Source organism: Pleurodeles waltl, chromosome 4_2, assembly GCF_031143425.1.
Source record: "Pleurodeles waltl isolate 20211129_DDA chromosome 4_2, aPleWal1.hap1.20221129, whole genome shotgun sequence".
In the NCBI taxonomy this organism is placed as follows: Eukaryota; Metazoa; Chordata; class Amphibia; order Caudata; family Salamandridae; genus Pleurodeles; species Pleurodeles waltl.
In genome coordinates, this window is record NC_090443.1 from 133,035,269 (window position 1) to 133,063,194 (window position 27,926).

Sequence of the window (27,926 nt, forward strand, 5' to 3'; positions counted from 1 at the left end):
GCCTTAACATGAGGAAAAACAAATAGATGCCTATTTAGTGGTTGAGTTGTACAAAATAAAACTAGAAAATGTGGATAAATCTCAGCTCCCCGTCTTCAATTGTGTGGCCTTAGGCAAATATTTTATTTTACCAAAACTTATTTTCCTTTATTCTTCATGATAGCATATGAAAGTACTTCAGGCCTCAAGAAATCTACTCACTACTCGCTGTGGCGAGACAGAATTTATCAAGGCGAGCTGTTTTTAGGGCCCACTGGCCCAGTCTGGAAGAAAAGGACAGCTGAAGCTGTGGGTGCGTGATGTGGCTGTACCTTGTGACACTTTTGAGCCTGTACTTTCTCCTCCGCTGGTACCGGGAGCGACAGACGGTACCGAACCTCCAGGGTAAGTATGTGCTGATTACGGGCTGTGATTCCGGCTTCGGGAGCCTGCTGGCACGATATCTGGACCGGCGTGGCATGCATGTTCTGGCAGCATGCCCGACACCGAAGGGGGCAGAACAGCTGAATGAGGCCACCTCCCATAGGCTGCAGACAGTCTTCCTAGATGTTACCAAAACTGACAGCGTGGCTGTCATGGCGGAGTGGGTAAAGGGACAAGTAGGAAAAAAAGGTGAGTTTTTTTTTTATTCCTGTATTTATTAAGTTTCTCCTGAAATAACCTGAAAAGTCTCTTAAAATGTAATGAACAGAGCAGAAAAACATCCCGCTAAGTACAAAAGTGCATGCATTAATGCATAATTTTTAGTTTATCTATTAATTGCATTCATGGATGAATGGATGAATATATATTTCAATGGAAGATGAAAAACATTTGAGGTTTCTCGTGAGACTTGTTTTTGATTTGCTGCTTTTAATTCGATACTTTGTATTGACATTTTGTTAGAGGTTGTGTTGCAACAGTAGCTGTGAACTGTTAGTTTACCGTTCATTACTTGCAGACCAAAATCAATGTGTAGCAGTGAAAACACGCTTCATGTAATTGTTTAGTGGCGCAGAGGGTAACAGCCTCAAAGGTATACTTATTGACTTCCATGTGAGATAAAACAGGCCTGCCTTGGCAAAGAACAAGAATTCTTGTAATTCGAATGTAGTTCTTAAGGATGGCATTTATATGAAAGGCATTTTCATAATGTTGGAACTGAACTGAAAGTATACTGACTAGCCTGCTTGCAGGATGTTAGACCTGACAGCCTTAGGGTTGTCACCTCTAACTTTTTGCCTGCCTGCCTCCACTTTTTGGACACTGTTTTTGCTGGTTTTTAGAATGTGCACACTTTCCCACTGCTAACCAGTGCTAGGGTGCATTTACTCTCTCCCTTTAAACATGGTGACATTGGATCATACCCAATTGGACTATTTAATGTACTTATAAGTCCCTAGTAGAGTGCATTATAAGTGCCCAGGGCCTGTGGATTAAATGCTACTAGTGGGCCTGAAGCACTGATTGTGCCACCCACTTCAGTAGCCCCTTAACCTTGTCTCAGGCCTGCCATTGCAAGGCTTGGGTGTGCAGTTTCACTGCCAATTCGACTTGGCGTTTAAAAGTACTAGCCAAGCCTAAACCTCCCCTTTACCTACATATAAGATACCCCTAAGGCATGCTCTATGTAACCCATAGGGCAGAGTGCTGTGTAGGCAAAAGGCAGGACATGTACCTATGTAGATTACATATCCTGGTAGTGTAAAACTCCTAAATTTGTTTTTACACTGCTATGAGACCTGCTCCCTTCCTAGGCTAACATTGGGGCTGCCCTAATACATTGTTTGAGTGGTAGCTGCTGATCTGAAAGGAGTAGGAAGGTCGTATTTAGTATGGCCAGAATGGTTAGATAAAATCCTGCTGACTGGTGAAGTTGAATTTAATATTACTATTTTAGAAATGCCACTTTTAGAAAGTGAGCATTTCTCTGCATTTAAATCTTTCTGTGCCTTACAATCTACGTCTGGCTGGGTTTAGTTTACAGCTCCCTGTTCATTCACTCAGACACACCCCAAACACAGGATACTCAGCCTCACTTGCATACATCTGCATTTTGAATGGGTCTTCCTGGGCTGGGAGGATGAAAGGCCTGTTCTCACACAAAGGACTCCCACACCCCCTACTGGGACCCTGGCAGACAGGATTGAACTGAAAGGGGACCTGGTACACTTCTAAGCCACTCTTTGAAGTCTCCTCCACTTCAAAGGCACATTTGGGTTCCAACTCAGACATTTCCTGGAGAAGAAAACTGGAACCTGAACCTGCATCCTGCCAAGAAGAACTGCCTGGCTGCCCAAAGGACTCACCTGACTGCTTTCTGTGAAGGACTGCTGCCTTGCTGTTGGCCTGATGCCTCGCTGCTCTCTGGCTGTGGGAAAGAAGTGATCTCCAAGGGCTTGGATAGAGCTTGCCTCCTGTTCCCTGAAGTCTCAGGACCAAAAAGACTTCACTCTTGCAACTGGAGTCCTTGTGCGGCGAAATTTCGACGCACAGCTTGCTAAAACCGATGCACACCCTGCCCCGTGGTGAGAAATTCACTGCAAGCCGAACCGTAACGACGCAGCGTGACTTCGCAAAGAGAAGATTGACATGGCACCTGCGTTGCGACCAGGAACTTCGATACATGGCCCACCGGATCGACGCGCAGCCGACCTGGGACGACACAGCCTGACTTCCAGAGGGGAAATCGATGCAGCGCCTGCCATGCAGAAGAAAATTCCATGCAATGCCCACCGGATCGATGCAGCGCTTGTGACTTTGCTCCGCAAGGCCAGGATTCCAAGCACAGACCCTGGGGCAACTGAAAACCCCGCAACAAGAAGAGGATCCACAACCGAGCACCGGAAATCGACACACAGCCGTCCCTACGTGGAAACTAAACGACGCATCGCCGTGTGCGGCCCGAGAAATCGACGCACACCCCTTTGTTTCCACGCTTCCTATCCTCTGCGGCCCTTTGCGGAGATGTTTCACCCAAACCAGATACTTTGTGCTTGTCAGAGACTTTGTTTGCTTTAAAAAAACGTAAGACACTTTACATCAATTTTCAGTGATATCTCTACATTTACTTATTGCATCTTTGATCGTTTTGTCCTGCAAATATCCAGAGAAATATTATATATTTTGCTAAACACTGTGTGGTGTTATATTGTGGTATTGTATGATTTATTGCACAAATACTTTACACATTGCCTTCTAAGTTAAGCCTGACTGCTCAGTGCCAAGCTACCAGGGGGTGGGCACAGGATAATTTTGATTGTGTGCGAGTTACCTTGACTAGAGTGAGGGTCCTTGCTTGGACGGGGTAACCTAACTGCCAACCAAAGACCCCATTTCTAACACAGGGTATCAGTGAAGGTGCACCTATGTCATCAAAGCAGGCCTGAATGCAGCATAACCCTAATTACCTACTTTGGTGCATTAGATAACCCTCTCTTGTGGCACTCCTGCACTGTGGGTCTGGTTGGAGCTAACCTACACAGGAGCAGGCATGTAAATTACACTGTAGAGGCATAGCACTTATTTAAAAACATTGTAACTTGCCCCCACACAGGGTACTTGGTCCTACTGGGCATTTGCTTGACCCTCCCCTCCATCTGCACTTCTTTCAATAAAAGTCATAGACCCTGGGTGGAGATTTATTAAAATTAAGTCATAAATCATGAGATGGTCATAAATCATCAACAGTAATTGAGCATTGATATATGCCTTTAATCATTCAAGACCCTTATAAATCAATCATACAATCATAAATAATTGATCTCCAGCCCTAAGCCAATTTTGTGGCACAATAAATCATCTTTGATAGCACCATCCAACACATTTTCCTGTCCATGCGTTGTGTGTGAAGTCACCTCAGGTTACGCGCAGCAGTGCCTACCTTTCTACCGATGTGTGACATCCGAGGCCCTTCCTGACTGTGCCTGAGCTGCAAGTGCCTTGTCTGCTTTGTGACTATACCCTCTGGCTCTCTCAATTGCCCCACAGTGTCCCAGTCACCGGGCATCTCAAGGACCGCTGGTATAGCAAATCTTTCCTTTTCGCCAGCCTACCGCCCCCTTATAAATTATGCATTCAGTTTAACTGTGCTGTCTCCGTCCCGAGTGTCCCAGCCATCAGACTTCCCACACACCACTGTTGTGCAACCCTCCTATTGCCAGTTTACGAGCCGCCCTTATACATTTGTTCATGTTCAGATCCCTTCCCACCATTGTTAGCAGAGACTGCGATGCCCGCTGTCCTGGAAGGTGTGGGTGAGTGGGACAGCATTTATTGCAGCAGCTAAACAGCATCACTGAACCGAGTCTCTGCATTTAGGCTTCCAGGGGAGGGGGTTGGGAACTCACGCCTTCCTCCTAGTATTGGTCCCCTTAAAAAGACATTGACCAAACTTGAGTGTAGGTATTCCTGCGTATATGTACAGCAGTCTGATAAAGCCAGGGGAAGGGAAAAGGTGTCTATGCTCTCTTCTTCCACACCCCCTTATTCCTCCTCCTAAATGCCCGCATTGTCCTGAGGTCCTCGGGCGTATTAGCCACAGTCTCCTAAATTATCTGGCTTCACCACCCCAGCCCACTCTTTGTCTCCATCCTGGCAGTGAGGCCATATCTCACCATTCGATAATTCACACATACATAGCTGGCTAGGTTCATAATCTGAAGTTTATTCACACACCCAAGCTGCAGCTGGGCAGATGTAGACGAGAACAACCTGTGTAATGCTGTGTACAACACCCTTATTTTGGGGTACACGTTTCTAAGTCAGTTGCCCTGCAATACCCACAAAATTCAAATTGAAGACCATGTGCATAACTTTCCACGCTAAAATGAATAAGGAAAGGCATGAAACATCAATCACAGCATTATCTATCACCTAAGGTTGACAAGACAAATGACCTCCACCTTCAAGGAGACTGACATTGGGCCTCAGTTGCCAGGGTGATAATTGGTGCCAAATGCCTTGTTCATTGGTGCATCTGAAACCAGTGTTAAGTGATTGCAGATGCTTCAAGATTTGGTGGCCAGGGCAGCTACAGATACGCCTCAGAGGAACCACATCTCACCCAGCTTTTGGAAAAAGCAATGAATGCCAGATCAAGAGAGATTCCTCAGCGGGACTCTTGCCATTTCTTTTTTTTTAATTTTTTTTATTGAGCAGATGGAAATCTTAAGAGCAATACAGAAAACACAACATGTTCTTACACTACATCATCCAGAATTTCCATAATACTTAAGAAACTACAGGTGATGAATATAATAACAATTTTCATAACATATCATATCCTAAAAACATCCTTTACATCAAAAGTTGGACGCCAAATATCCTTAAACTTTCGACCTGCACCTATTATTTGTGCATAAAGGTTTTCCTTTGCGTGTACCACTTTCATCTTTACCTCCCAAGCTTCAAATGTAGGGGGAGCAGATGATTTACAAGCTTGTAAAATCAGTGATTTCGCAATCAATGAGGCTATAAAAAACATCTGTTTTGCTCACAACCTTAAGTCTGAATGTTCCAAAATGCCAAAAAGACCCCCCAGAGAATCTGGAACAAGTTCATACTGAAACTTCTTGCTAATCCACTGAAAAACTATATCCCAAAAATCCATAAACTTGGGACAGGTAAGACACATATGCAACCAGTACCCTGGATTATCATTACAGCGTGGACAAGAACCTGAGACAGTCGGGAATACTTTTTTTATTTGAGCTGGAGTGAGATAAAGCATCCATTTTGTGGAAAAAGCAATTCTTTTAAAATTAGCCCCCCTAATTGCCTTATGCGATATGCTATTAAAATACCTCCATGTTTTCAACTGGATCTTACACCCAGTGGACTTTTCCATCTTTGTAAAAAAACAGGAAAGTACTTGCGTTGCTCGCTGGGGGTTAAGGATCCGTTACCAATTGTCTAACCTCCTCTGGTTCCCATAAAATGCCTGAGAGATAAGAGAGGTGGGTTGATCACCTAAGAAAGTATAAGGAAGCAAAAAATATCGAATCTGGAGGTAAGAATATTTTAAGAAGTCATGGATAGGTGCTCCAACTTGACATTGATCCCAAGTTTTGACTTGGTTGCCTATTAAAAAGTCAGAAAAGCTGGTAAACCCGGAATTTAACCATTGGTTTGATGTGCAGGAATCGGATTTCAGCCCATTATCCCTGACTGTGTCAAAGACATTTTGGAGAAAAAAAACAGGAATTTGATATTTTTCTCAAAAATGAGAAAGCCTAGCATAAATTATGGTAGGGAGTTTGTATCTAGTACATTTGGGTTGCAGCGGAAACTTGAGAAAAGAGAATAACTGGCAACCATTCTCTATTAGCATGATATTAAAATAGAAATTAGAGTTAGGGAATGTGGTTGCTTTAGAGACCCAATCCATAAATGCAGAATTATAATATTTTCTAAAGTTTGGAAGGGCCAGTCCTCCATTTTCAACTGCAAGAGATAGAGGGTATCATTACGAACCCCGGCGGTTCAGCCCGCCATGCTGGCGGCGGCTGAAAAGCCCGCCACCGGCATGGCGGGCTGAACCGCCATATAATAAACAGCGTGAGGGCCACCATAGGTGTCCCTCACCCACCGCCTGGCTGCCTCCGCCAGGCAGCCTGGTGGTGGAAGGTATCATTATCCGACAGGGTAGCACTGCTGCCTTCACGATTAATGATCTCTATTGCCCCCAGCCTTTCCCTGGCGGGTTCCCTGCCAGGGAAAGGCTGGCAGAGGGGGTGCTCCGGGGCCCCCCTGGGGGACCCTGCACTGCCCATGCACTTGGCATGGGCAGTGCAGGGGCCCCTGTGCAGTGCCCCATCGCGCAGGTCACTGCCTGATCTGCACGACGGGTGCAGCTGTGTTTATAATGAGGGCCAGAGTCTCCAACTGAGCCCTTGGTTTTTTATTGGCCCATACAAACTGTCGTAGTAGCAGATCAAGTTCTTTAAAAAAATGTTGATGGATTTTGATGATCACGCTAGAAAAGATAAACAAAAGAAGAGGAAGGATCATCATTTTTACCAGAGCTACGCGTCCAATAATTGATAACGGAGAAGCTTTCCATTTTTTAAGTAAATGTTGCACTTTCCTAAACGCAGGGAGATAATTTAGACCAAAAAGCTCTGAAACATCGTGGGAGACATAAATACCCAGATATCTTATGGGACCACGAAGATGATACTGGACCCGTATCTCCAATGGAAGAACATTCTCAGTGGTGTTAAACAATAGGGCTTCTGATTTAAGGTGATGAATCCTATACCCCCAACTCTGTAAAGGCCATTATTTTCGCAAAAGCCTGAGTAATATTCGAAGATTCTGCTGCCAGATAGAGAAACATGTAGTCAGGAAACAGTTTCAGTTTCGGGGCCTGGGTCATAGGAGAAAGAATAGAAGCATCTTGACACATAGCTGCCGCTAAGGGGTTGATGAACAGTGCAAAGAGCACAGGGGAAAGAGGGCATTCTTGGCAAGTACCCCGCTGGACTTCAAGAGTTCCTGCTATACGTGAGTTGCTAAGAATTTTTTTTTGAGCTTTAGAATAGAGATTGAGCAGAATCTGAATAAATTGACTCGGAAACTTGAACTTTGCTAAGATCTAAAAGAGCACCTTCCATTGAACTAAATCAAAGGCTTTCTCAGCATCCAACATTATAATAGCCGCCGGTTTATCATTATTGGAATAGTAGTCTATTGCCTGAATTAAGAAATTGGTATTTGACGCTAGCAGCCTACGCAGGAGAAAGCCACACTGGTCTTCATGAATAAGGTCCTGTACTACTGAAGTCAATCTTCGAGCCAATATCTTAGCTAAAAACGTATAATCAGAATTTAATAAGCTGATTGGACGATATGAATCCGGTTTCTGGGTCGGCTTATCTTTTTTCAGAAAACTATTCACCGTGGCTCTTGTAAAGGATGCAGGTATGTCTGCCCCCTGAAGAATACTATTAAACAACACAAGGAGATAACCAGCAATCTGATCTACAATGATTTTATAGACTTCTGCCGGGATGCCATCCTCCCCACACGCTTCCCGCTTGGTGAGGCCATTATTGCCTCCTTTACCTCAACGAGTGAGATGGGAGATATAAGATTTTGCCCGAGCAGATGAATCTAGGCTGGGCAAAATGATTGAATCCGAATAATGCTTAATTTGCTGGACGTTAGATGGAATGGAACAAGCATATATTTTGGAATAGTGAGAGACAAAAACCCTTTTGATTTCTTCCATTTGGCTTACCAGCACATCTGTCCCCTCATCAAAAATAGATTTAATGGTGTCTTTTTGGGCTTTTATTTTGTTTACAGACCTGGCCAGAAATGTACCTACATGTTCGTTGTCTTCGTACCAATTCTACAGACTTGTATGTTGATTAACTATCTCACACAATAAAAAATGGTTGTTTAGCTTAGCCTGTGCCCTTCTTAATCTTAACAACGCCTCTGGATTTCGGGAAGACACAGAAGAGCACTTTGTGCTTGATTGAGCTCTAGTTGGAGCTCTTTAACTTTTTGCTTGTTAGATTTAACCAAGAAAGCCTTATAAGATATAGTTTCTCCTCCTATATGTGCTTTAAGTGCTTCTCAGATTAGGAATGGAGAATCTGAATCTTTGTTAACTTCAAGGACACCAGTAAGAGAAGTTTTAAGAATCTGAACACATCATTTGTCTACCAAAAAAGATTGATCAAAGCTCCAACATGGACTAACTCCCAGCCTGCCGGAACCATTAAGATTGACCTGGTGTGCTGAATGGTCCAAAAACGGATTGGCATTTATATAAGAATTGTTTCGAGGAAGAAGAAATGAAGTGAGAATGAAGTCTATTCTGGAAGCCGTACTATATTTTTTTTAAAAATACATATAGTTGTAGTCCTGTGGATGGTCAGCCCTCCACCCATCAACCAATGCCTGGTCCGAGATGTTTTACCGAGCCACTGGAAGACTTTAGGTTTATTGTGCTTCTTATTTTTACAAGAGGAATCAATCTGTAGATCTGGAATAACATTAAAATCTCCTCCAATGATAAAAAGGCCGGAAAGTAAGCTTAAGACCTTATAAAGATTCTGGAGGCCAGTAGGATCGTCCTCTAATGGGCCATAAAAGCTTGCCAGATGAATGTGATTATTTGAAATGAGAGTACTAATTACAACCCAACGTGCCTGCAGGTCACGATAGACCTGATATACCTTCCCCGAGAACTCTTTAGACACTACAATAGCGACCCCCTGAACAGCAGCGTTAGCCAAATCATAGTAGGCTTGAGCAATAAAATGAGTGAGTTTTGGACGCTTATTCTGGCACTTGAGATGTGTTTCCTGCAAAATAAAAATCTGTGATTGTGAAGTCCTAAGCCAATTGAGTAAAGCTGCGAACTTAACTTGATTATTAGCGCTATTAATATTACAAGAAATGACTCTTAATTCATCACCTGGCCCACTTTACCAAAAGTAGTCGTCCTGTGTCACTATCTTGGATACCTCCCATGTGGGCTCTTGATAGAGATAATTTTGTCGTCTACTTTGCCCTCTGCTTTTTTTCCCCACCCTAGTGTAGACACCCCCCAACCAGAGGCAGGATTTCCCCTTGCCCCCTCCCTGGCACGTCCAACCCATCATGACCCCAACAAACAGTGAATCGCACCTCACCCTCAATCTCTCACCCACATACCCGATGCAAGAGTGCATTAACGTGGCACCCCTAGAGCCCTGATCTCCAAGAGAGCAGCTAGGCAGCAGAACAGAGACTGCAACAAACGAACAGAAACCAAGCGCAGCGCTGATATCAACCGAACCCTGCTAGCGAAACACCCTAAGCAGCATTATCACTTCCCTCTCCCCTCGCCTCCCCTAAGATCTCCCCCCACGCACATCTCCCATCCCCTGTACCTCTTGCCACGGCCTATTATCATTTAAAGCCTAATTTTCCAATCAGGCAACCAGATATAAGAACTTGCAAGACCATAAACAGAAATACTAAAACATACAATGTCAGAGCAACAATACATCGATAAATAATATGCAAAATATTAAAAAGTTCCCAAGAGACGAGCTGATGTGCTGCACATATAGACTTTTCCTCATCTTGTTGATCCCATTTTTTTTCATTTATTTTATTTTATGTTTTTTGTCCTTCTTGCACTTCAAGAGTTACTTCCTTGCTTTTTTACGAGCTCCAAAAAGTTCCTTGCTTCCTGAACATTCTGGAAGACTTTCGCTTGTCCCTTATACAGCACTTTGAGTTTTGCTAATTGGACAATACCAGCCGTGGCTCCCAATCTTTTGAAATCATCTATTAATCCAACAAACTCACAACATCAGTGGGCTGCTGCCACTGACATGTCCAAAAACACAGGAAAGCTAAAGCTATCGTCCAACTTAAATTCACATGCTTTCCTAGCTTGAGAGAAAATTTGCTCCTTAATTCTGTAGTCACCAAAATTGACCAAAATGGTACGAGGATACTTTGAGTTAACAGGATGAATAAATGTACCCTGTGAGCCCTCATGACTGATAAATCCCCCTCCGTTTTTGCCCTATCCGGAAGGATGGCTTTACAGATGAGCTCAGAGCCCACCTTGGTCATGAATGAGGCTGTTTCGATCTTCTCAGGGACCCCTGCAAATCTTAGGTTTGAGCGCCATGATCTATTTTCCATCTTATCAAGTTTTATTTGGAGATCCTCTAGTTCAGATTGGATCCGAGATGTTGAAGATTCCACTTGGTTTAAGACATCCTCTAAGTCAGAGACCCTTTGCTCCACCTGTGACACTCGAGTCGAGAGAAGAGTTAGATGAGTGTTTAGTTGGTTAAGCTGGTCTTTTGTATCCATGCAAGTCTCCTCTTGAGATAGTTTTATAGCTCGAAGCTCAACTAAGATCTGTCCCATCAACTCCTCCACTGTTGAAGTGCCATTTGTCGCGCATACTAAACTAGCCGGAATTAGAGGGTTATGAGAAGAACTGGGGGTCTGAGGATTAGTATTAGTTATAGAGCTGACTGAGATTGGGTCAGATACCCTTGGACAAGACCCACCCGACTCCAAAAAAGAGGCAGTAAAGGAAGGTACTCCGTTATTTGTTACACTTTCTTCACCTGAAAGAATTGTTTTCTCAAGCCCTCCCTCTTTTGATAAGCCACTTTCAATCATTTAGAGTGATCCTGGAACGTTACTACTGACATTTGAAAAAAAAGAGTAAGCAGGCTTCTCCATAAGTTTCCCCTTATGTTGAGGGGATGTCGTAGAGCAGACAAGAAGGAGGTTGCCTAGACAGAGTTGGTGATAGATAAGGAGACTCGCTTGCCGAGCAGATTTGGAGGTGTGGGTCAGCGGCCCGCAATGCTGGTTGCTCAAAGCTTTCCACAGTGCTAGGATCCAACACGGCGGAGATACCTGATGAAGAAGGTGAAAGATCCTGCATCCCAGCAGAATCTCTTAAAGAACCTGCTAAGCCTTGTTGGTGAGAGTTATGTCTATGCCTGCTTGTAGCAGAGGTTGAGGTTTTAGATTTTGGTCCTCTCGTGTTTTTACCCATTGTCCTTGCTTTAAACCCAGCATCTCGGGACATATGTTTCATTGTGAACTAAGGGAGCGTGGTCTGGACCCTGTAGCGAAGATGAGGCCAAAAGGAGGCCAGGAGGAGGCAAAGAAGACTTAAGGGGACGGCAGCCAGAATAATTAACGTAGATGCCTTAAGTTTGGGGGACAGAGACCAAACAAAAGGCAGTGGGTACCAGTGGGGCACAAGGGGCAACAAGCCGCATCCACGTGTGCGCGAACCGCTTCCGTTGCACCCCTGGCCCATGCAAGTGAGCTTAAAGGTGAGCCCGGTGAAAACCAGATTATTGGGCTCTTACGGATCCTAATAACCACAGAAATTTAGGTATAGCAAAAGTCTTGGGCAAACATCTTGCACACGGTACTTTCTTCTTCGGACAGGCGATGTGCACAGCGAAGTTTACAACTTCACAGCTTTATTGGAGCAGTCCTGAGATCGCAAGGCATTTGATGGCTGGTTGTGTAATGCATTCCCCGCCATAGATGACACACGTTGTCCCTTTTTTTTTCATTCCTGCTCCCGTCATGCTCTGTGACTGAGAGCCCGCACAGAGCAGCGTAATGGCAGACGAGACATGCTGGTGATCGTGCCGCATGGATCTCTAGTGCCTGCGTTTTGCGGTATTCTCCTCCCCACTCCCCTCCCGTTCTAGGAGCCACGGGAGGTCTGGTATACCTCTGATTATTATTATTTTTTTTTTAACTCAAAATACACGTTTTGGTGTTGACGGTCTTCCTGCACCGTCAACGCGTTCGGCTGAGCACGCTGTAAGCAGCAGGAGGAGCGCAGCATTCACCGGGGATGCTTAGATACATTGGAGTGCTTCCCTACAGAGACAGTCTCTTTTTTGGAAGGCCCCCCCCCCCTCCATCGTTTGTCTAGCCATTGTATTGAGGGCATTCAAGGAGGCAAGGAGTGAAAAAGCAGAGGAGAGACATACAGCATATCAGACAGCCACGGACAAGCACGGATCTCAGACATGCACAGATAAGTGGCAGTGCAGTTTTTGGAAAGTGTGATAACGTGTTGGAAGGCTGGTGTGGCAGTGCAGGATCTTGTCCTAGTTTAGGGGTACTTTTGGAAACCAGTGACTACTTTGGGAAGATAATTTTTGCCCCACACCGATTCAAGGACTAAAGGCTGAAGGAAGAAGAAGTAAGCGGGCGATAACGGGGCGGGAGGACTCTTGCCTTTGATGCACAAAGCAGTACACGGAAGACCACAATTTATTGGAAAAGCTGGCTTTATTTCTTTAACTGTATGGACTAAAGATCATGTTGTGATTAACTTCCTTTAGAATGTTCCGGGGGAGAGCAGTTGCTTCTGAATGGCCTGGGAACACCACTGTGCTGAAGTGCCTGGTAATAAAATCTCCACATTTGATTTAGGATGCCTCAGAATTTACTTCAGGTAGCCTATCTCATCCAGGCTGAAAGTCAAAGGATGAAAGCAGATAAAGATACTTTCCTAAACAGGCAAGCACAGTTTTTAACACTCTTCTGGTGAACTTAAAACTACCTCCATTTATGAAAGAGCTAAAAACCTAATTATTTCCAATTGCTCAGTAGCTTACAGCAGGATAAAGTCTGAATTCCCACTCTACAAAAACGTCACACTCTACTGGGCCTAGTAGAAACTGCCTCTTCCTTGGGCACATAAGTCCGTATGTAGTCTAATTCTCTCTTTTCTCTTTCTTTTGTCCACTCCATCATGAGAGCAGGGACAAGAATGATTGGCATCTGGCAGGGGCCAAATGGAGATAACATGGTGTGCATAACAATGATGGGCTGGAGTGCAGCACGGGTAATTACCAGTAGCTGAGCTCACACATTCCATCCCTCATTTTTTGTATACTTTACCATCATGGGAAGGGACTCTTGACGCAAACAATGCTCTGGGGTGGTAGGTCAGTAAACAGAGGTGGCAACTACATTGGGCAAAGAAGCAAGCCTTTAACCAGCTCCCTCACCTCTGGTCCTCCTTTTTGCTTGAAGGACCTGGTCTAATAGGTCCAATAAAAGATGATTTTGGGTTGATGACACCCCCGCTGGACTTGGAAGGACAATGAACCCCATAACCAGCCCTGGAGGTAGTGGTCACAAACTTTGCTCCCTTCTTTTCATCTCTAAGGTCCCCTGTTTCTGGAAGTTTCCACTTAAACATATACACCAGTGCGCATATGGTCCACCAGTCAGACACCAATGGTGTGGCTCCCAGTCACTCATCCAGATATCTGTTACATTGATAAACTTTGCATGGCTTTTCTTTTGCATGGAGGTAAACAGTCCGCTTCTTCAAAGGCCTCCAAGCACATGGTTTGTCTTGGGCTTATATGTACTTTGTCCTGCTGCGGTTCACAAAGCTCTCTGTACACCCTCACACAAACCTGAGGGGAAGATGGACAACAGGATTGGTCTTCCAGGCTTCTTATTTAATTGTGGGTGGAGACCAAAATTGTATTCACCATCTGGTAAAGTGGCTACAACACCGAACCTAAAATGATATTGACAAATCCAATTGTTTGGGCCTTTATACAATTTAAAAACTTATTTAAACTTCTATAAAACATAACGAATAACTTCAGCAGCAGTGCATACTTCACTTAAACATCGCACACTTATTAACTGACCACACTCTCTTTGCACCACTACTGCTCAAACTGTGCGTAGAGTCTGTATGCATGTGTTCCTTGCACAGAACAGGTGTATCACAGGCAGAAGCTAGGTAAGTCACACTCACACTTCTCATACGTTCTAAATGTCTCCATGCAGAACACTGTATTTTCAGTCTCCACATACGTTCCAACAGGTGATGAGTCCAGCATAGATAAATACCAACACCTTAACATAACTTCACCTCAGATACCTCCAACAACCACTTGCTGTTGGTGTTAAAAGATTGCTGGCCCTTCATGGCAAAGAAACCCTTCAATGCACCCAGAACTCTGCTTAGCACTCACCAGGACAGGGGGCTGCACTTACACTTCCCATGACAGAGGCTTATCATTCACATTTGACGGATTCTTGTACTTTGGATATTATTTTACAAAAGACAAATAGTGGGAATGGTGGAATTAATGCAGTTCAAGAGGAAGATGGAGGAAAGTATGGGGCTTCACATTCATATATGTTCTCAGGCTTCCAGGAAGGACAGGGGCATCAGGCTCAGTAATGAGCCTCCTGGAGCACACTTAAGACTAGGTGCTCGGATCTAATACTCTCAGTGTGGCATGGTTTGGGCTTTTCGAGATGGAGATGTCGGCTACATTAAAGGAGGAAGGACTCGGTCCAGCCAAAGCCAAACCACATTATGCTGCCTGCTCTTATCGCCATTTTCAAACACATTACTCAGTTTCCAGTTTCAGTTCCATCTGTAACCATTTAACTCTTCTCTCCTACCAGGACTCTGGGGCCTGGTGAACAATGCCGGCATTGGCTTCCCCATGGCTCCCAATGAGTGGCTGACCAAAGAGGATTACCAAAAAGTGATTAGTGTGAACTTGCTGGGCATGATTGACGTGACCGTGAATCTGCTACCCCTCGTGAGGCAGGCCAAGGGTAGGATCACCAATATGAGCAGCGGTTTGGGCCGGATAGCAATCTTTGGTGGAGGCTACTGCATTTCCAAATATGGAGTGGAGGCATTCTCAGACAGCTTGAGGTAAGCAAGAGAAGTGCTGGTTCACCAGCCAACTTAAGTGATTGTTAAGAAACGGTTTAATCATTGCTCAACAATGCAGGTTGGATCCAAAGGTGCAACTTATTTTGTTTTGCATGTCAAAAAAACTGTTTTCACAGAATTATCTCCTATAAATACCTTTGTGGGCTAAAACAGGATGCATTTAAAAACAGACATACTCCTATGGAAAATGAAAACCAAGCATACTTACTGTCGGTAAGTTGGATGCTCCTCTCAAAAACGAATGAGGGCCTTACATTCTATACTGTCTTTTTTTCCAGTACTACAAAAACCTCATTTCACCCTCTCTGACATCATTCAAAGTTTAGCATCTTCGTGAGCTCAGTATGGTTTTTACAGCCTCTAAACAGCATCTTGCATTGAGACTGTGGGAACTTAGGAAAGCAGCTGTCTCCAGTCGCCCATTAAGTGTTTCTATGTAATCTATAAAAATAGTAAAGTTGACCATTTTTAGAACTATGAAGAGCCACAAGATAGGCTGGTCCTAATGGGTTGCAGCTGTAGGGGTTGGGGACGTTTGCCTCTGATGTCCCAGGGTCCTTCCTAATGTGGCTCTATAAATTGGACCAAGTACATATTATTCTGCACTTGACGTTCAGTGCTAGTGGTGGTGAGCATTCACACTCTTCTGAGGCTGGAACAGGGGGTACAACAAGCTCAGCACTCAACAAACACCCAGTAGCATAATAACTTGATTGTTAAGCCTAGTGATTATTTCTAGAAAAGAGAAGTACTTAAATAAACTTGAAAACACAATACAGACCTCAAAACATGGTAACTCAATTATTTAGAGCAAGGCCACAGTCTTACAGGCATGGATGACCCCCTCTCCACGTCCTCTCTCTCTCGTCTAGTGTTAGGGTTATACTGATGTGGGTCTAATGCATAGGTGCAGCCCTCTTGCCCCCTGCCACCTTAACATCCCCCAACTGGCAAAGTTGTGCACTCAGTCTCTCAATGTTAGATGTTTCATCAGTAAGCATCTCTGGTAGGTATTGCTAGGCCTCTGTGTATTTCAGTCCATGTCCTCCTGTTGGTGCAGAAAGACATGCCAGCCGCAGGGGGGCCAGCCCATTGTCCTAACTCTGGAAGCAGATGCTGGGCCACGCGGCAGAATCAAGAGGCAATGACAGGCACAATTGTGACTGTCTTCAGATCATCTGCTCTCTTCGGGCATACGATAAGTTGTCTGCACATTGGTGAGTTGGGGGTTCAGCTGGACCGGCCTCTTGAGTGTTGAGACAGCAATGCAGTCTGCTTTTGGTCTTTAGCCAGGGTGGTAACAGTTGGAATGCTTCTAGGGACCTCATAGCTGGGCTGCCATGCCAAAGTCAGATAAAGCACACTTCTTTAAGCACATAGGGCACAAAGTGCACAAGTGCCTTGAGGCAGCAACTTAGCATAAAGTGGTATAGTCTGCTTGTGTACATTTCAGTTGGTTCTCCAGCAGAGCAGGCTGATTAAACACATTTGGGTAAGTGTTGGGGGTTGCAGCAACATTGGCGTGTTTGGGGGACACTTCAGACGATCCACTCAGACACACTTTGGCAGTGCTGGGAATCCTCCCCTTCAGATACAATGGCAGATTCAGAGACGGGAGCACACTGGTCATGTTCTTGTGAGCCTCTAGCAGATGGACCAGAACTGCACCAAAATTAACTGCTCTTGTCCATGCTGGCTCACAGCTCATCCTAAGGGGTTGGCTTGCTCTTTCCCTCTTTTTTAAGGTACGTCATCTACAGGGGCCAGAATTGAGAGACTTTTCATACTCCAGATCAGACTCCAAGTGATGTCCCTTACCTCTGAGAAGCTCATTGTTTTGCAGACACCAGCCCTAGTTGAGCAGTATTCCTCTTCGTACTCTGTGGATTATCCCTCACTGGTCAAAGAGAACTTGGAGCTGGAACAAGTGGGCTAACAGCTCCCACTTTTATAAAGGTATCAGAAACAGAAGATGTATATTCTCAGTCTGGTTTGGGTCAGTTCTCCTTTCATGTAACCTTCTCAAGCTGACTTCAGGGCTCAGCCTTTGTCTTGACTGATGCTTCTCATACCAGGGTCATCCGCAGGCTAGAGCACCTACAACACAGGCATGAAGTGGTGTGAGCTTTCCTTCAGTATCCTCTCTGAAGAGGGAACATGAAGCAAGACAAAAGGCCATGTTCTTTAAAGGACCCTTAACACTCTGAACAGGAGAGTGCAGTTGCAAACTACACTAAATGCCTGCACTTGAGGCAGAATAGTAGGCAGCTGTAAGCTGCAAAAGACCCTTAAGATTAACTATTGAATAACTAATGGGAACACTGTCTGCTTTTCTCTGCTTCAATGTCTGGGTCCCATCCCACCTGTCTCAGGAATGTTAGCACTACTCTTCCACTGTCTGGGAAGAAACCTCCCCTCCATCTTGTACACATGAACAGGTAAGTGTTTTCCAAAAGTAAATCTAAAAGTCTTCTTTAATAAAGTTCACTTAGACACACTTAGTGCATGCATCACAGAAACTACACACTTACTTACAGGCACACAGGCCCGTATTTATACTTTTTTAGTGCCGCATTTGCACCGCTTTTTGACGCAAAACGGCGCAAACCTACAAAATACAATGGCATTTTGCAAGTTTGTGCCGTTTTTGCGTCAAAAAACGACGCAAATGCGGCGCAAAAAAAGTATAAATACGGGCCACAATGTCTGGGGTGATAGCTCGAAGATCTGGATCCAGCCTGACACAGTGGAACTGTACTGGAGTGGGCTAGTGAGCTACCACTCCTGAGATGCAGATAAACAGGACTGGCTGTGATCATTCAAGCAAGGTATGCTGTAACAACTGCGCTTCATGCTCGCACCTATGACAGCGACGGTACTCCATGGTCATTATAGGAAGCATGCTTGTTGTGTTCCTCGAGGTCCATGACCACACTTATGTCAAGGGACAGGCCTAGGCCTTCACACACACGGTAGATTAGCAAGAGGCTGGTACCCGAAAATCAGGAGGCTGAAAACACAAAGTTGGGCACTCAGGCAAGGAGACACAACTGTACACCATTGCTGAGACATTATCACTCCATAACCCATTATTCTTGAACAGCCTTCTAATTGAGGCCCAGAGACTTGGGAGAACTCACTCATTTTCAGGATGGGCTCACAGACCTGGATCCTAAAATTGGAATAGATTGTGGTTTGCATCTTCACACATGCACTTTATTTGAAAAAAAGCAAAATGTGACTAACATCTTCTACAGAGAGAATTCACTTGGTGTTCGTAGATTTTTAAAAGAGCAAGTTCCTGCAGCATAACTTTTGTTTTAATGCCGAGGTGGTAGCATGCTGTCAAAGAGCTATGGTTCAGGCTTTTGCTTAAAGCTCTTGATTTTCATGTAGTGCCTTTCTTTTCAGAAGTGTTTATTAACATTACCTGTCTTGCTTTAGGCGTGAACTCCGTCCATTTGGGGTAAAAGTGTCCATTGTGGAGCCCGGCGCTTTCAAAACTGGTGTTGCGACCAAGCCAATGGTAGAGGAAAATTTTACATCCCTGTGGGCCCGCATGCCAAACGATGTCAAAGAGAGCTATGGAGAGCAGTACTTCAACACCTGTAAGTTAATTGTACATCCGCCATGGGGAATATTGTGTAGGGCCGGACTAGGAACCCAAAGCAGCCTTGACAAATTTTGTCAAACCAACCCCCATTGGGTAGATAGCGAGTGAGCTAGACCACTGCTTGAGGGGTTTCCCCCCACAAGACTATTTGGGGAAAAATGGCAAAAACGACACATTTTTAATTATATATTAAATTTGTGTTAGTTTATTAAAGCTTAGTAAATGATGACCTTACATTGCATCAAGATGGCAATCTTTATTGGGGGTTCTTCAATGATTCCCTCACCATCACCCTTTAACAGTGCCTCTCATCTTTCCATAACCACTCTCTCACATGTATTTCATTTGTTTTATAGTGCCTCTCTTACCAGTGTAGGGTGTTGGGACACTTACACACTCATACAGAGACGATGAATCATATGTGTGTAAATCAGTGTATCGAAAATGTTGACAAAGGGGTCTACACAGTGGCGGCTTGTGGGAGGGAAAAGGGGTGGCGCGTTGTGGAGAGGAATTAAAATAATATTATATATAAAATAAAAACCAACCTTAATTCCGCGCCATGCTGCTCTGCTCCTTCATCATCACTGCAGGAACAAGCTCCCAGCCTGCCCTGCGGCCAATCCTGATGCTGCTCAGAGCAGCATCAGGATTGGCTGGGAGCACCCAGCCTGGGCGCTCCCAGGCAGACTGGGAGCCTGTGCATGTTCTCTCCAGACCGGCATAGTACCGGGCTGGAGAGAATCCTGTGCGCATGTGTGTTTGGGCGGCCCGAGACGGCTGGCCAAACATACATGCTCACTGAGGGGAGTGCTCCGTGCACTCCCCTCAGGGCTCGTCCCCCCCCAATGCCACGCCCCTTTTAACACAAAACAATAAGAAACGTAGCTAAAAGGTTTGCAGCTGCTGCTGTTGGCGGGGGGCTGCGCCTGGGTCTACAAGGTGTACGATTCACGTCTTCCATACAAGGTAGGCCTTTTTTATGAGTGCTTGGTCTAGAGAAGCATAAACTCAGGATTCAGAATGTAGCACAGTGGTTAGGGTTGACTTTACAAGCAACAATCTATTTCTTCCCAAATAACTTTCTAACCTCTATCATGTAGGTTAAATGCAGCTCTTTGATGGAAGCCCTAGCTCACTGTGCTAGAATATGAATATAAATTATGAACTGCACAGTAACAAAAGGAGCTCTGTGACAAAAGCAGTATCCCACTGAGGTATGCACATAAAATACTTTTCTGTGATCTGGAGAGTTTACATTCTTTGAAGCAGACATATTAACCCTCTGCGTTACCTTAGATGAGTCAAACCTGCTACTAAATAAAAACCCGATCTCTCTCCAGCAGATACATTTTTCACCAGAGTTATCTTGGCACTTTTATTGTTGTCTGAAAACTGTTGGTGGTACAAGGAACTCTGCAGTGTTTTTAAAACTGCTGCATTGCTACAAAACCGGCCTCCAGTAACAAAAGCATGCCCGCACCCTTCCAGCTTCTCAGGAAAATGCCTAATACCCGATACAGCCAGTTTGGCTTTGGGTAACTAAAATGTCTCCTTTTATATAAAGTGTTTTTGGTACACATTTCAAATTAATTTATTACATTAAAGCATTTTCTTAAAACACCAGTATTTTTTCTTCAGTTTGGCATGTGGAAGTTATTGCCACATGACAAAATAGCCATGATAAGATACATTGAGGGACTTAGCTTGGTCAGTACGAATAAGGTGGTGGGGGGGTGAGCGTCAGATTTTACAACAATGACGCAGACATTTAATGTTAAAATACGTCATATTTAAAGCACGGAATGAGGGGGATATAACAGGCAGTGGAAAAGGAGAGGAGTGGGAATTGTTAGGGGTAATAAAAGGTAATTATTTGGTAAAATAACCAATATGTTTTACGATATTCAAAACAGAGTATGTGTGCATATGTATACTTTTGTCAGTGAGCATATGTAAAAAGTTCATGTGAAATCCGACAGACAACTCACAATACCCGAAAGAAGGCACCTGTACCTTACAATTTATTAAAGAATACATTTATTAGGGGGTGTAACATCCCTAATACCCGCCCCCCCCACAAAACTATGCCCCATTACTTTTTTTATTTAATTATTTTTATTGAACAACACAACAGCCATTGCATCATATTAACATACAACCATTGAGGACCCATCTTTTGTCAAGTACGAGTACTGAACAATTCAATATCGAATTAACATCCCAGGCAGACATCCCCATAGCACATACCGCAATGAGCCCAACCCATCCGCACTCCTCCCGCCAGGGCAGAGCTAGCAGAAGGATCAATCCCTGCCCCTGTAAGCCCCCCACCCATCCCAAATTTTCTTCCATTTCCCCGGGCACCCCCTGCTGTCATAAATTACTTTTTCCACACTGCAGCACCAGTCCAGGTCCGACCTCCACTCCCAAAGACTAGGTGGGGACTCAACGCCCCACAATTGCGCTATATTACGCTTAGCGACTGTCGCTGCTATTGCCAACCATGTTGCCTGCTGCTTCGTTCAGTGTTCTTCTCCCACTATATTCAAGAGCAACAGCCTGGGATCTAGCAGGACTGCCCTTCCAAGAACCCGAGCTGCCTCCCCGGACACCCCCCGCCAGTAAATTTGCAGCCTGGGGCATGACCATAAAATATAATAGAAGGTGCCCGCCGACCCGCATCACCGCAAGCATTGCCCACTCTGAGTCCGACCCATTCTATGCATCACTACTCTGGAATAGTATGCCCTGTGAAGAATCCGAAGCTAGATCAATCTTAACCATGCCTTGATCACCACCACCCTGGGACCCTGTCTCACTGCTCCCCAGACCTCATCAGAGAGTGCACCCAAATCCGACTCCCATTTTGCCCGTAAGGCAGTCATCGGATCTGGTAGTTATTCAGTAGTTTCTTCTATAGCAAGAATATGGCCCTCGACTCAAGGGGCTCTGTCAGGAGTCGGTCCTCCAGAGGAGTCGCCTCCGGCAGCTGCTCATTCTCCGGAACATATTTACTCAAAGCATGCCGCAACTGCAGGTTTCTGAACTGCTCCGTTCCAGCCATTGCATATCCTTGCTGCAGGATCTCGAACGTCACAAGTGCCTGACCCCTCCAGGCATCTCCCAAGTGATTGATCCCCACCAGTGACCATTTGCGGATTCCACTCAGGGTCCTCAAATCCTTCAACAAATCACTACACCAGAGTGGGGTCCGCGCTGTCAAGGTGGAGCCCAAGCCCAGATAATGGGTGGCGTCATTCCAGGCCTTCACCACCATAGCGGTGTGTGCCAGGAGTGACTGCGAACTCCCCCGGTAATAGAGGGTGGGCTCATATTCCCCCCCAGCATCTGTCTGTCCACCCCAAAAGCCGGAGCCTCCCGCTCCGCGAATGCCCAATCATTAATATTAACCAGCTGAGTCGCCCAATAATATCGAAGGGGATCCGGAATGGCCAACCCGCTATCATATACGCCGAGCTTCAGTTTTGACAGTGCCACGCGGGAGCAGCCGCCGTTCCATAACAATAGCCTGATCTTACAGTCTATATGCCGGAACACCTCCGCCGGAATCTCATAGGGAGTGTTCTGGAAAACATACAGGAGACGGGGCAGTATCATCATTTTGTAGAGCGCAGCTCTACTCATCAGTGAAGGGGCAATGTCCTCCAGTGGGACACATCCTTGTGAAATCTATCAAGCTGGGGTTGAAGATTTTCCCTCAAAAAGCACTCCCGATTTCTAGTGACATATATCCCCAGGTACTTGAATCCCCCCATGCAGATTGGCACACTACAACACGGGGGCAGGGTGGGCGGGGCCCCCACCAAACGGGAAGACCAGTCATTTCTCCCAGTTAATCTGTTAACCGGAGTGGTCCCCAAAGATACCAAAGGAATGCATTATTCTGTTGATGGACCGCCGGGGCTGCGTGACATATTTCAAGACATCATCTCCGTATAGGGAGACACGTTCCTCCCATGCTGCACCTGAGTCAATGCCCCAAATCAGCGGATCCTGCTGGATCCATGCTGCCAGTGGTTCGAGTGCCAGGGCAAACAGGATGGGAGAAAGCAGACACCCCTGCCGGGTGTCTCTATGGAGGGAAAAGGGCTGCGACAATGCAACATTGACCCTCACCCGGGCCACCGGATCCCAGTACAGCAATCTGATCCATGACAAAAACCGTGGGCCAACCCTGAATCTTTTGAGCACAGCAAAAATATAGGGCCAGAAGTGCCGCCTCCTCCCCACTCTGACCGTCTGTCACATGTAAGACTCCGTATAGTCTCCGCAAGTTCAGACGCGTGGACCTGGATGGCATGAAGCCTGATTGGTCTGGATGCACCAGTTTAGTCATAATTATGCTCAGCCTAGCTGCCAAGACCTTTGCCAGGACCTTAATCTCTGTATTTAATAGGCAGATGGGTCTATAGGAGGCTTATCTCTCTGGGGGTCTATCTTTCTTCGGGATCACCACAAGTGTCACGGTCCTCTGATCCAGTGGCAGTGTCCCACATCCTGCGCCTCCTGGAATATGGCCAACATATGCTTCACCACTTTACTGCCCAGGCACTTAAACAATTCTGCCGGAAGTCCGTTGGGCCCTACCGCCTTGCCCGATTGAAGCCCCTGCAGCGCAGCTGCAACCACCTCCTCCGTAAGCTCAGCTTCAAGGTCCCCTCTCTCCAACTCTGAAAGCACCGGCAACTGGATATCCGGCAGGAGGTCCGAGCAGTTCTCCTCCATCATCCGAGACACCGAGGTATAAACCTCCTCGTAATGGGCAGCATAGGCTTCCCCTATGGACTCGCTAGACTCACATTTGGCTCCTTCCTCGGTCAGTATCGTCCTGACCCAAGTGCGCTCCTGGTTGTGCTTATCTAACCACGCCAATAGTCTGTTGGCTTTGTCCCCCACATCATACAGCCGGTGCTGAGACGCCAAAGAGTAGGCCCTGGCATGTCGCTCAGCCAGAGCACGCAGCACATATCGTTTGAGGCACAACTGTTGCAAGAGCCCCTCCTCCGTCCCTCCCTCTGTCTGACAGTGGGCTTACAAAGCCATGATTTCTTGCTCCAACTCTGCGACCTGCAAATGTTGTTCCTTCCCCTTACCCCCAATCATGTCCTGTACTGACCCCTTAGGACCATTTTAAATGCTTCCCACAATATGCCTGCAGAGTCCACTGAACCCAAAATCTCCTGAAAGTATTGGGCTGCACCTTCCCTTACCCTGTCAGCAATGGATTTGTCTCTCAGATACCAGGGATCCAGCTGGGGTGGCTGTGAGTACACTCGTGAGGAACCCAGCGCTGTGACCCCAAAAGGAGAATGGTTGGAAATCCCTCTCGGATAGTGCCTAGCCTCCCGGAAGCTATCCACATGAGCCCAGGCCATGAATAGATGAACAAGCCTCGACGAGCCACCATGGGGTGCAAGGGGAAGGTGAACTGCCTCTGTCCTGGATTATGCTCCCTCCACACATCCGCCAGACACAGGGAGTCCAAAAAGGACTTCAACATTGTGGAAACATCAGGTGTCCGTGCATGTGTTATTCTATTGAACCCATGATTAACCACCAGGTTCATATCCCCTCCCAGAACCAGGAGCCCCGTCTGGAAGTCGAGCAACAGTGCACCCACCCAGGTCTGCCAGGGTGGACCCCTGAAGCCGCGGCAGAGCGTGGACAGAGCAAATGTTAAGAGTGTGCCCCTCCAAAACCCCTGAGACTGCTACGTATTGTGGCAGCGCGTCCCACTTGGTGCGTGTTCGGATGAATGGTATTGATTTTTTTAGAAGAATACCCACAACCCTCGAACCCGCTGTGTAGCCCGTATGAGCAATCAGTTGGTATCCAATACTGTCCAACGCCCTATAGTAATTTCCTTTAAGATGTGTTTCCTGCAATAAAGCAAGATCGGGCCCATGTCTGTGCAGAAACTGGAGGACTATGGTCCATTTAATGTGACTCCCCAGCCCATTAGCATTCCATGTCATGACCCTAAGGGACCGCGCTCTTAAACCTGCCATTAAGTGTAACCCGGTTCTGCAGTCCCGCATGTGTGCCCCCCACCCCACGGTGCGCCCATTCCACCATGAAGAATGAGGATAGTCTCTTGGGACGTAGATGGTCAGTAATCAGGGTTCCCCAAAAAGCTCGACACTCGGGCCCTCAGCTCCCTCTGATACCCCTATGACCCTGATATTGTTTCTCTGCCCGTCCCTCCTGGTCCTCCAAACGCGCCGCCATGCGCCCATGCTCCCCGTGAGAAACAGCACCTGCTCCTCCAGTGCCCTGGATGTAGACTGCAGATGGGCTATATCTGTCTCTGCTGTCAAGACCTTTTTCTGAGACTTTTTGAAGTTCGGCCCCGAGAAGGCCCATGTCCACTGCATTCAGACAGGGCTCCAGGGATTCCCTCAGGTCATGGATCGCTGCTATATTCTCGCTCATTGAGGGTTCGGGTGGGGGGTCCTGCCCCGTCCCCCGTCCCTGCACCCCCGTCACTTCCGCGAACTCAGGACCTCCCAGCCATCTCGACACGCGTAGTTGTCCATTTTGTTGGTCTGCTGTAAAAGACGGCCTTTGTTCCTCACCGTGCTAGATGTGCCTCCTCCAGCAGGCCGCCCAGACCCTACCAGGCCGCGGGTCATCCGCGATTCACAATCCAGGCGCAGGACGGACGTCCACACCACCCCCCACCACTTGGCCTCTCTGCCAGTGCGGTGGGCCACCTCAGTCTTGTCCTCTTCTCCCCTGCGGGGGAGGCCAAGCTGCACGAGAAGGTCCGCTCACAGTGTGCTAAATGTAGGGGGGGAGGGGGGACAAATCACCATCCTATCCAAGTCCCCCCTCCCCGGCCCCAGGACCCCTGTCGCAGGAAGAAGTACCCCGGCTGGCCGTCCGGCCCGCTCTGCCCGCCGCACCTGCATGCACCTGATCAGCACCGGCCTCAGGACCCCCGCGCCAACTGCACAAACCAAAAATGGAGCGTTTCCTTCACGGGCCAGCGAGTCACTGACGCGGCCGCTCCTGGTCCCCGTGACCAACCAACCTCACTTCCAAGGGCCCTGGCCGAGCACCCTGTCCTTTTGTGCAGTGACTGGCTCCCAAATCCAGCACAGGGCCACCCTCGGCCGTGCATCGACTCCCGGCCACAGGGCCTTCACTGGCGCACGTTCGAGCGCACCACTTTCTGCTTCTCTTGGCCCTCGGATTAGCCGCTCCTCCACCTCCAAAGCCACTGGGCACCCATTCCACACAGGCAATGAGGATCCGTGTCAGGATATATGGCGGATTTTAATCGATTAGGGGCAGAGCTCAGCTACATGTCAGCCATCTTGGCTGGGGCTTAGCCACGCCCCCTTGGGCACATTACTGAACTAGTGTTGTATGAGAGATTAAATATGTCAGAGGATGGAACAGAAGAATCAAGGTGTATTGTACAATTCTATTTTATTACACTTAGACATGTGCCCTTCACATAAAAAAAATGCTACTATATGTGAATTTAGGTGTAGTAAAATAAAGCTTGGATTCTACAGTTAGGGGGTGATTCTCACCCTGGCGGGCGGCGGAGGCCGCCCGCCAGAGTTCCCCCCTCCAAAATACCGCTCCGCGGTCGCAAGACCGCTGAGGGTATTTTGGGTTTTGCACTGGGCTGGCGGGCGACCGCCAAAAGGCCGCCCGCCAGCCCAGTGCAAAACGGCCTTCCCACTAGGACGCCGGCTCAGAATTGAGCCGGCGGAGTGGGAAGGTGCGACGGGTGCAGTGGCACCCGTCGAGTATTTCAGTGTCTGCATAGCAGACACTGAAATACTAAGTGGGGCCCTCTTACGGGGGCCCCTGCAGTGCCCATGCCATTGGCATGGGCACTGCAGGGGCCCCCAGGGGCCCCACGGCACCCCCTACCGCCATCCTGTTCCTGGCGGGAGACCCGCCAGGAACAGGATGGCGGTAGGGGGTGTCAGAATTCCCATGGCGGCGGAGCGCGCTCCGCCGCCATGGAGGATTCACAGGGGCAGCGGAAAACCGGCGGGAGACCGCCGGTTTTCCTTGTCTGACCGCGGCCGAACCGCCGCGGTCAGAATGCCCTGCGGGGCACAGCCGGTCTGTCGGCGCTAGAGACCGCCGGGGTCAGAATAACCCCCTTAATCTTTAAGATCCACATGTAGACCGTTATGAGGTCTTGGTGGTTGTCAAATGACTTGGAACAGTGTTATAGTTTTGGGATTTGGACGTCTAGAGGCAAACATAATTTGCATTTGGGTTTTCTTTTCCCACCTGGGGTGTGTAGTTTGTTTTAGGCTAATATTGTCAAAAAGAAGAGCCTTTTGAAAATCTATGCTGCTGTGTGTAAGATGTACTGTATGCTTATCTTCAGTCTTTTCATTGCAGACTCCAATAACTTTTTTGACCTGGTGACCACAGCAAGCTCCAACCTGCACCTTGTTATCGACTCCTTGCAGCACTCTGTCATAGCCGTCAACCCGAGGACACGCTACTCCCCTGGCTGGGACTGCAAGTTTGTCTATCTCCCTCTCTCATACTTTCCCACCATCATCATGGATTATGTGTTGGCCTGGTCATCCCCTGTTCCTGGTCAATGTGCGGCCTCACCTCCTGAACATCATGGAAAAAGGCTGCTACCAGAAACACATGTAACATCTGCATGCTAGATTGGTTAACTAGTGGATTATCTCTTAAGTATTAACAACTGCCTGCCAGTCGCCCAACTGAGTGGGAACAAACCTTGTTCAGATTCCCGAAGTGAACAACAGAATCCCAAGGATAAATGTGTATGGTGGTGTTTGATTGCTAGATAAAGCTAAGAATCTTTTTCTTGAATTTTCCAACTAAGAGCCAAAGGGCCAGATGTTTGAAAAAAGCCTTTTGCGATTCGGAAATAGCGATTTTTAAGAAATCGCTATTTCTGATTTGCAAAATGCAATGTATCATATTTGCGGTTCGGTAATAGCGATTTCTTAAAAATCGCAAATGCTATTACCGAATCGCAAATTGCAATACCGGCCTCCATTCGCATCTATAGGCCTGTCGGCCCATATTTGTGAATATTTTGCATGTCCCAAA

General features: G+C 46.7%; 1 protein-coding gene across 1 annotated transcript; it reads left to right on the forward strand.

The window, feature by feature from the left end:
• The first annotated feature begins 299 nt into the window (after positions 1 to 299).
• LOC138294094 (retinol dehydrogenase 7-like) lies at positions 300 to 27,742 on the forward strand. Its single transcript, XM_069233322.1, has 4 exons — positions 300 to 612; positions 14,941 to 15,199; positions 18,665 to 18,828; positions 27,234 to 27,742. Exons 1-4 carry the CDS (start codon positions 300 to 302, stop codon positions 27,512 to 27,514), a joined length of 1,017 nt encoding a protein of 338 aa, XP_069089423.1. The 3' UTR covers positions 27,515 to 27,742.
• The last annotated feature ends 184 nt before the right edge of the window (positions 27,743 to 27,926 follow it).

Coding starts and splice junctions, on each gene's coding strand:
- LOC138294094 (XM_069233322.1), top strand. CDS start 300: ATGTGGCTGTACCTTGTGACACTTTTGAGCCTGTACTTTCTCCTCCGC. Junction 613..14,940: donor GGGACAAGTAGGAAAAAAAG/GTGAGTTTTTTT, acceptor CTCTCCTACCAG/GACTCTGGGGCCTGGTGAAC. Junction 15,200..18,664: donor GCATTCTCAGACAGCTTGAG/GTAAGCAAGAGA, acceptor GTCTTGCTTTAG/GCGTGAACTCCGTCCATTTG.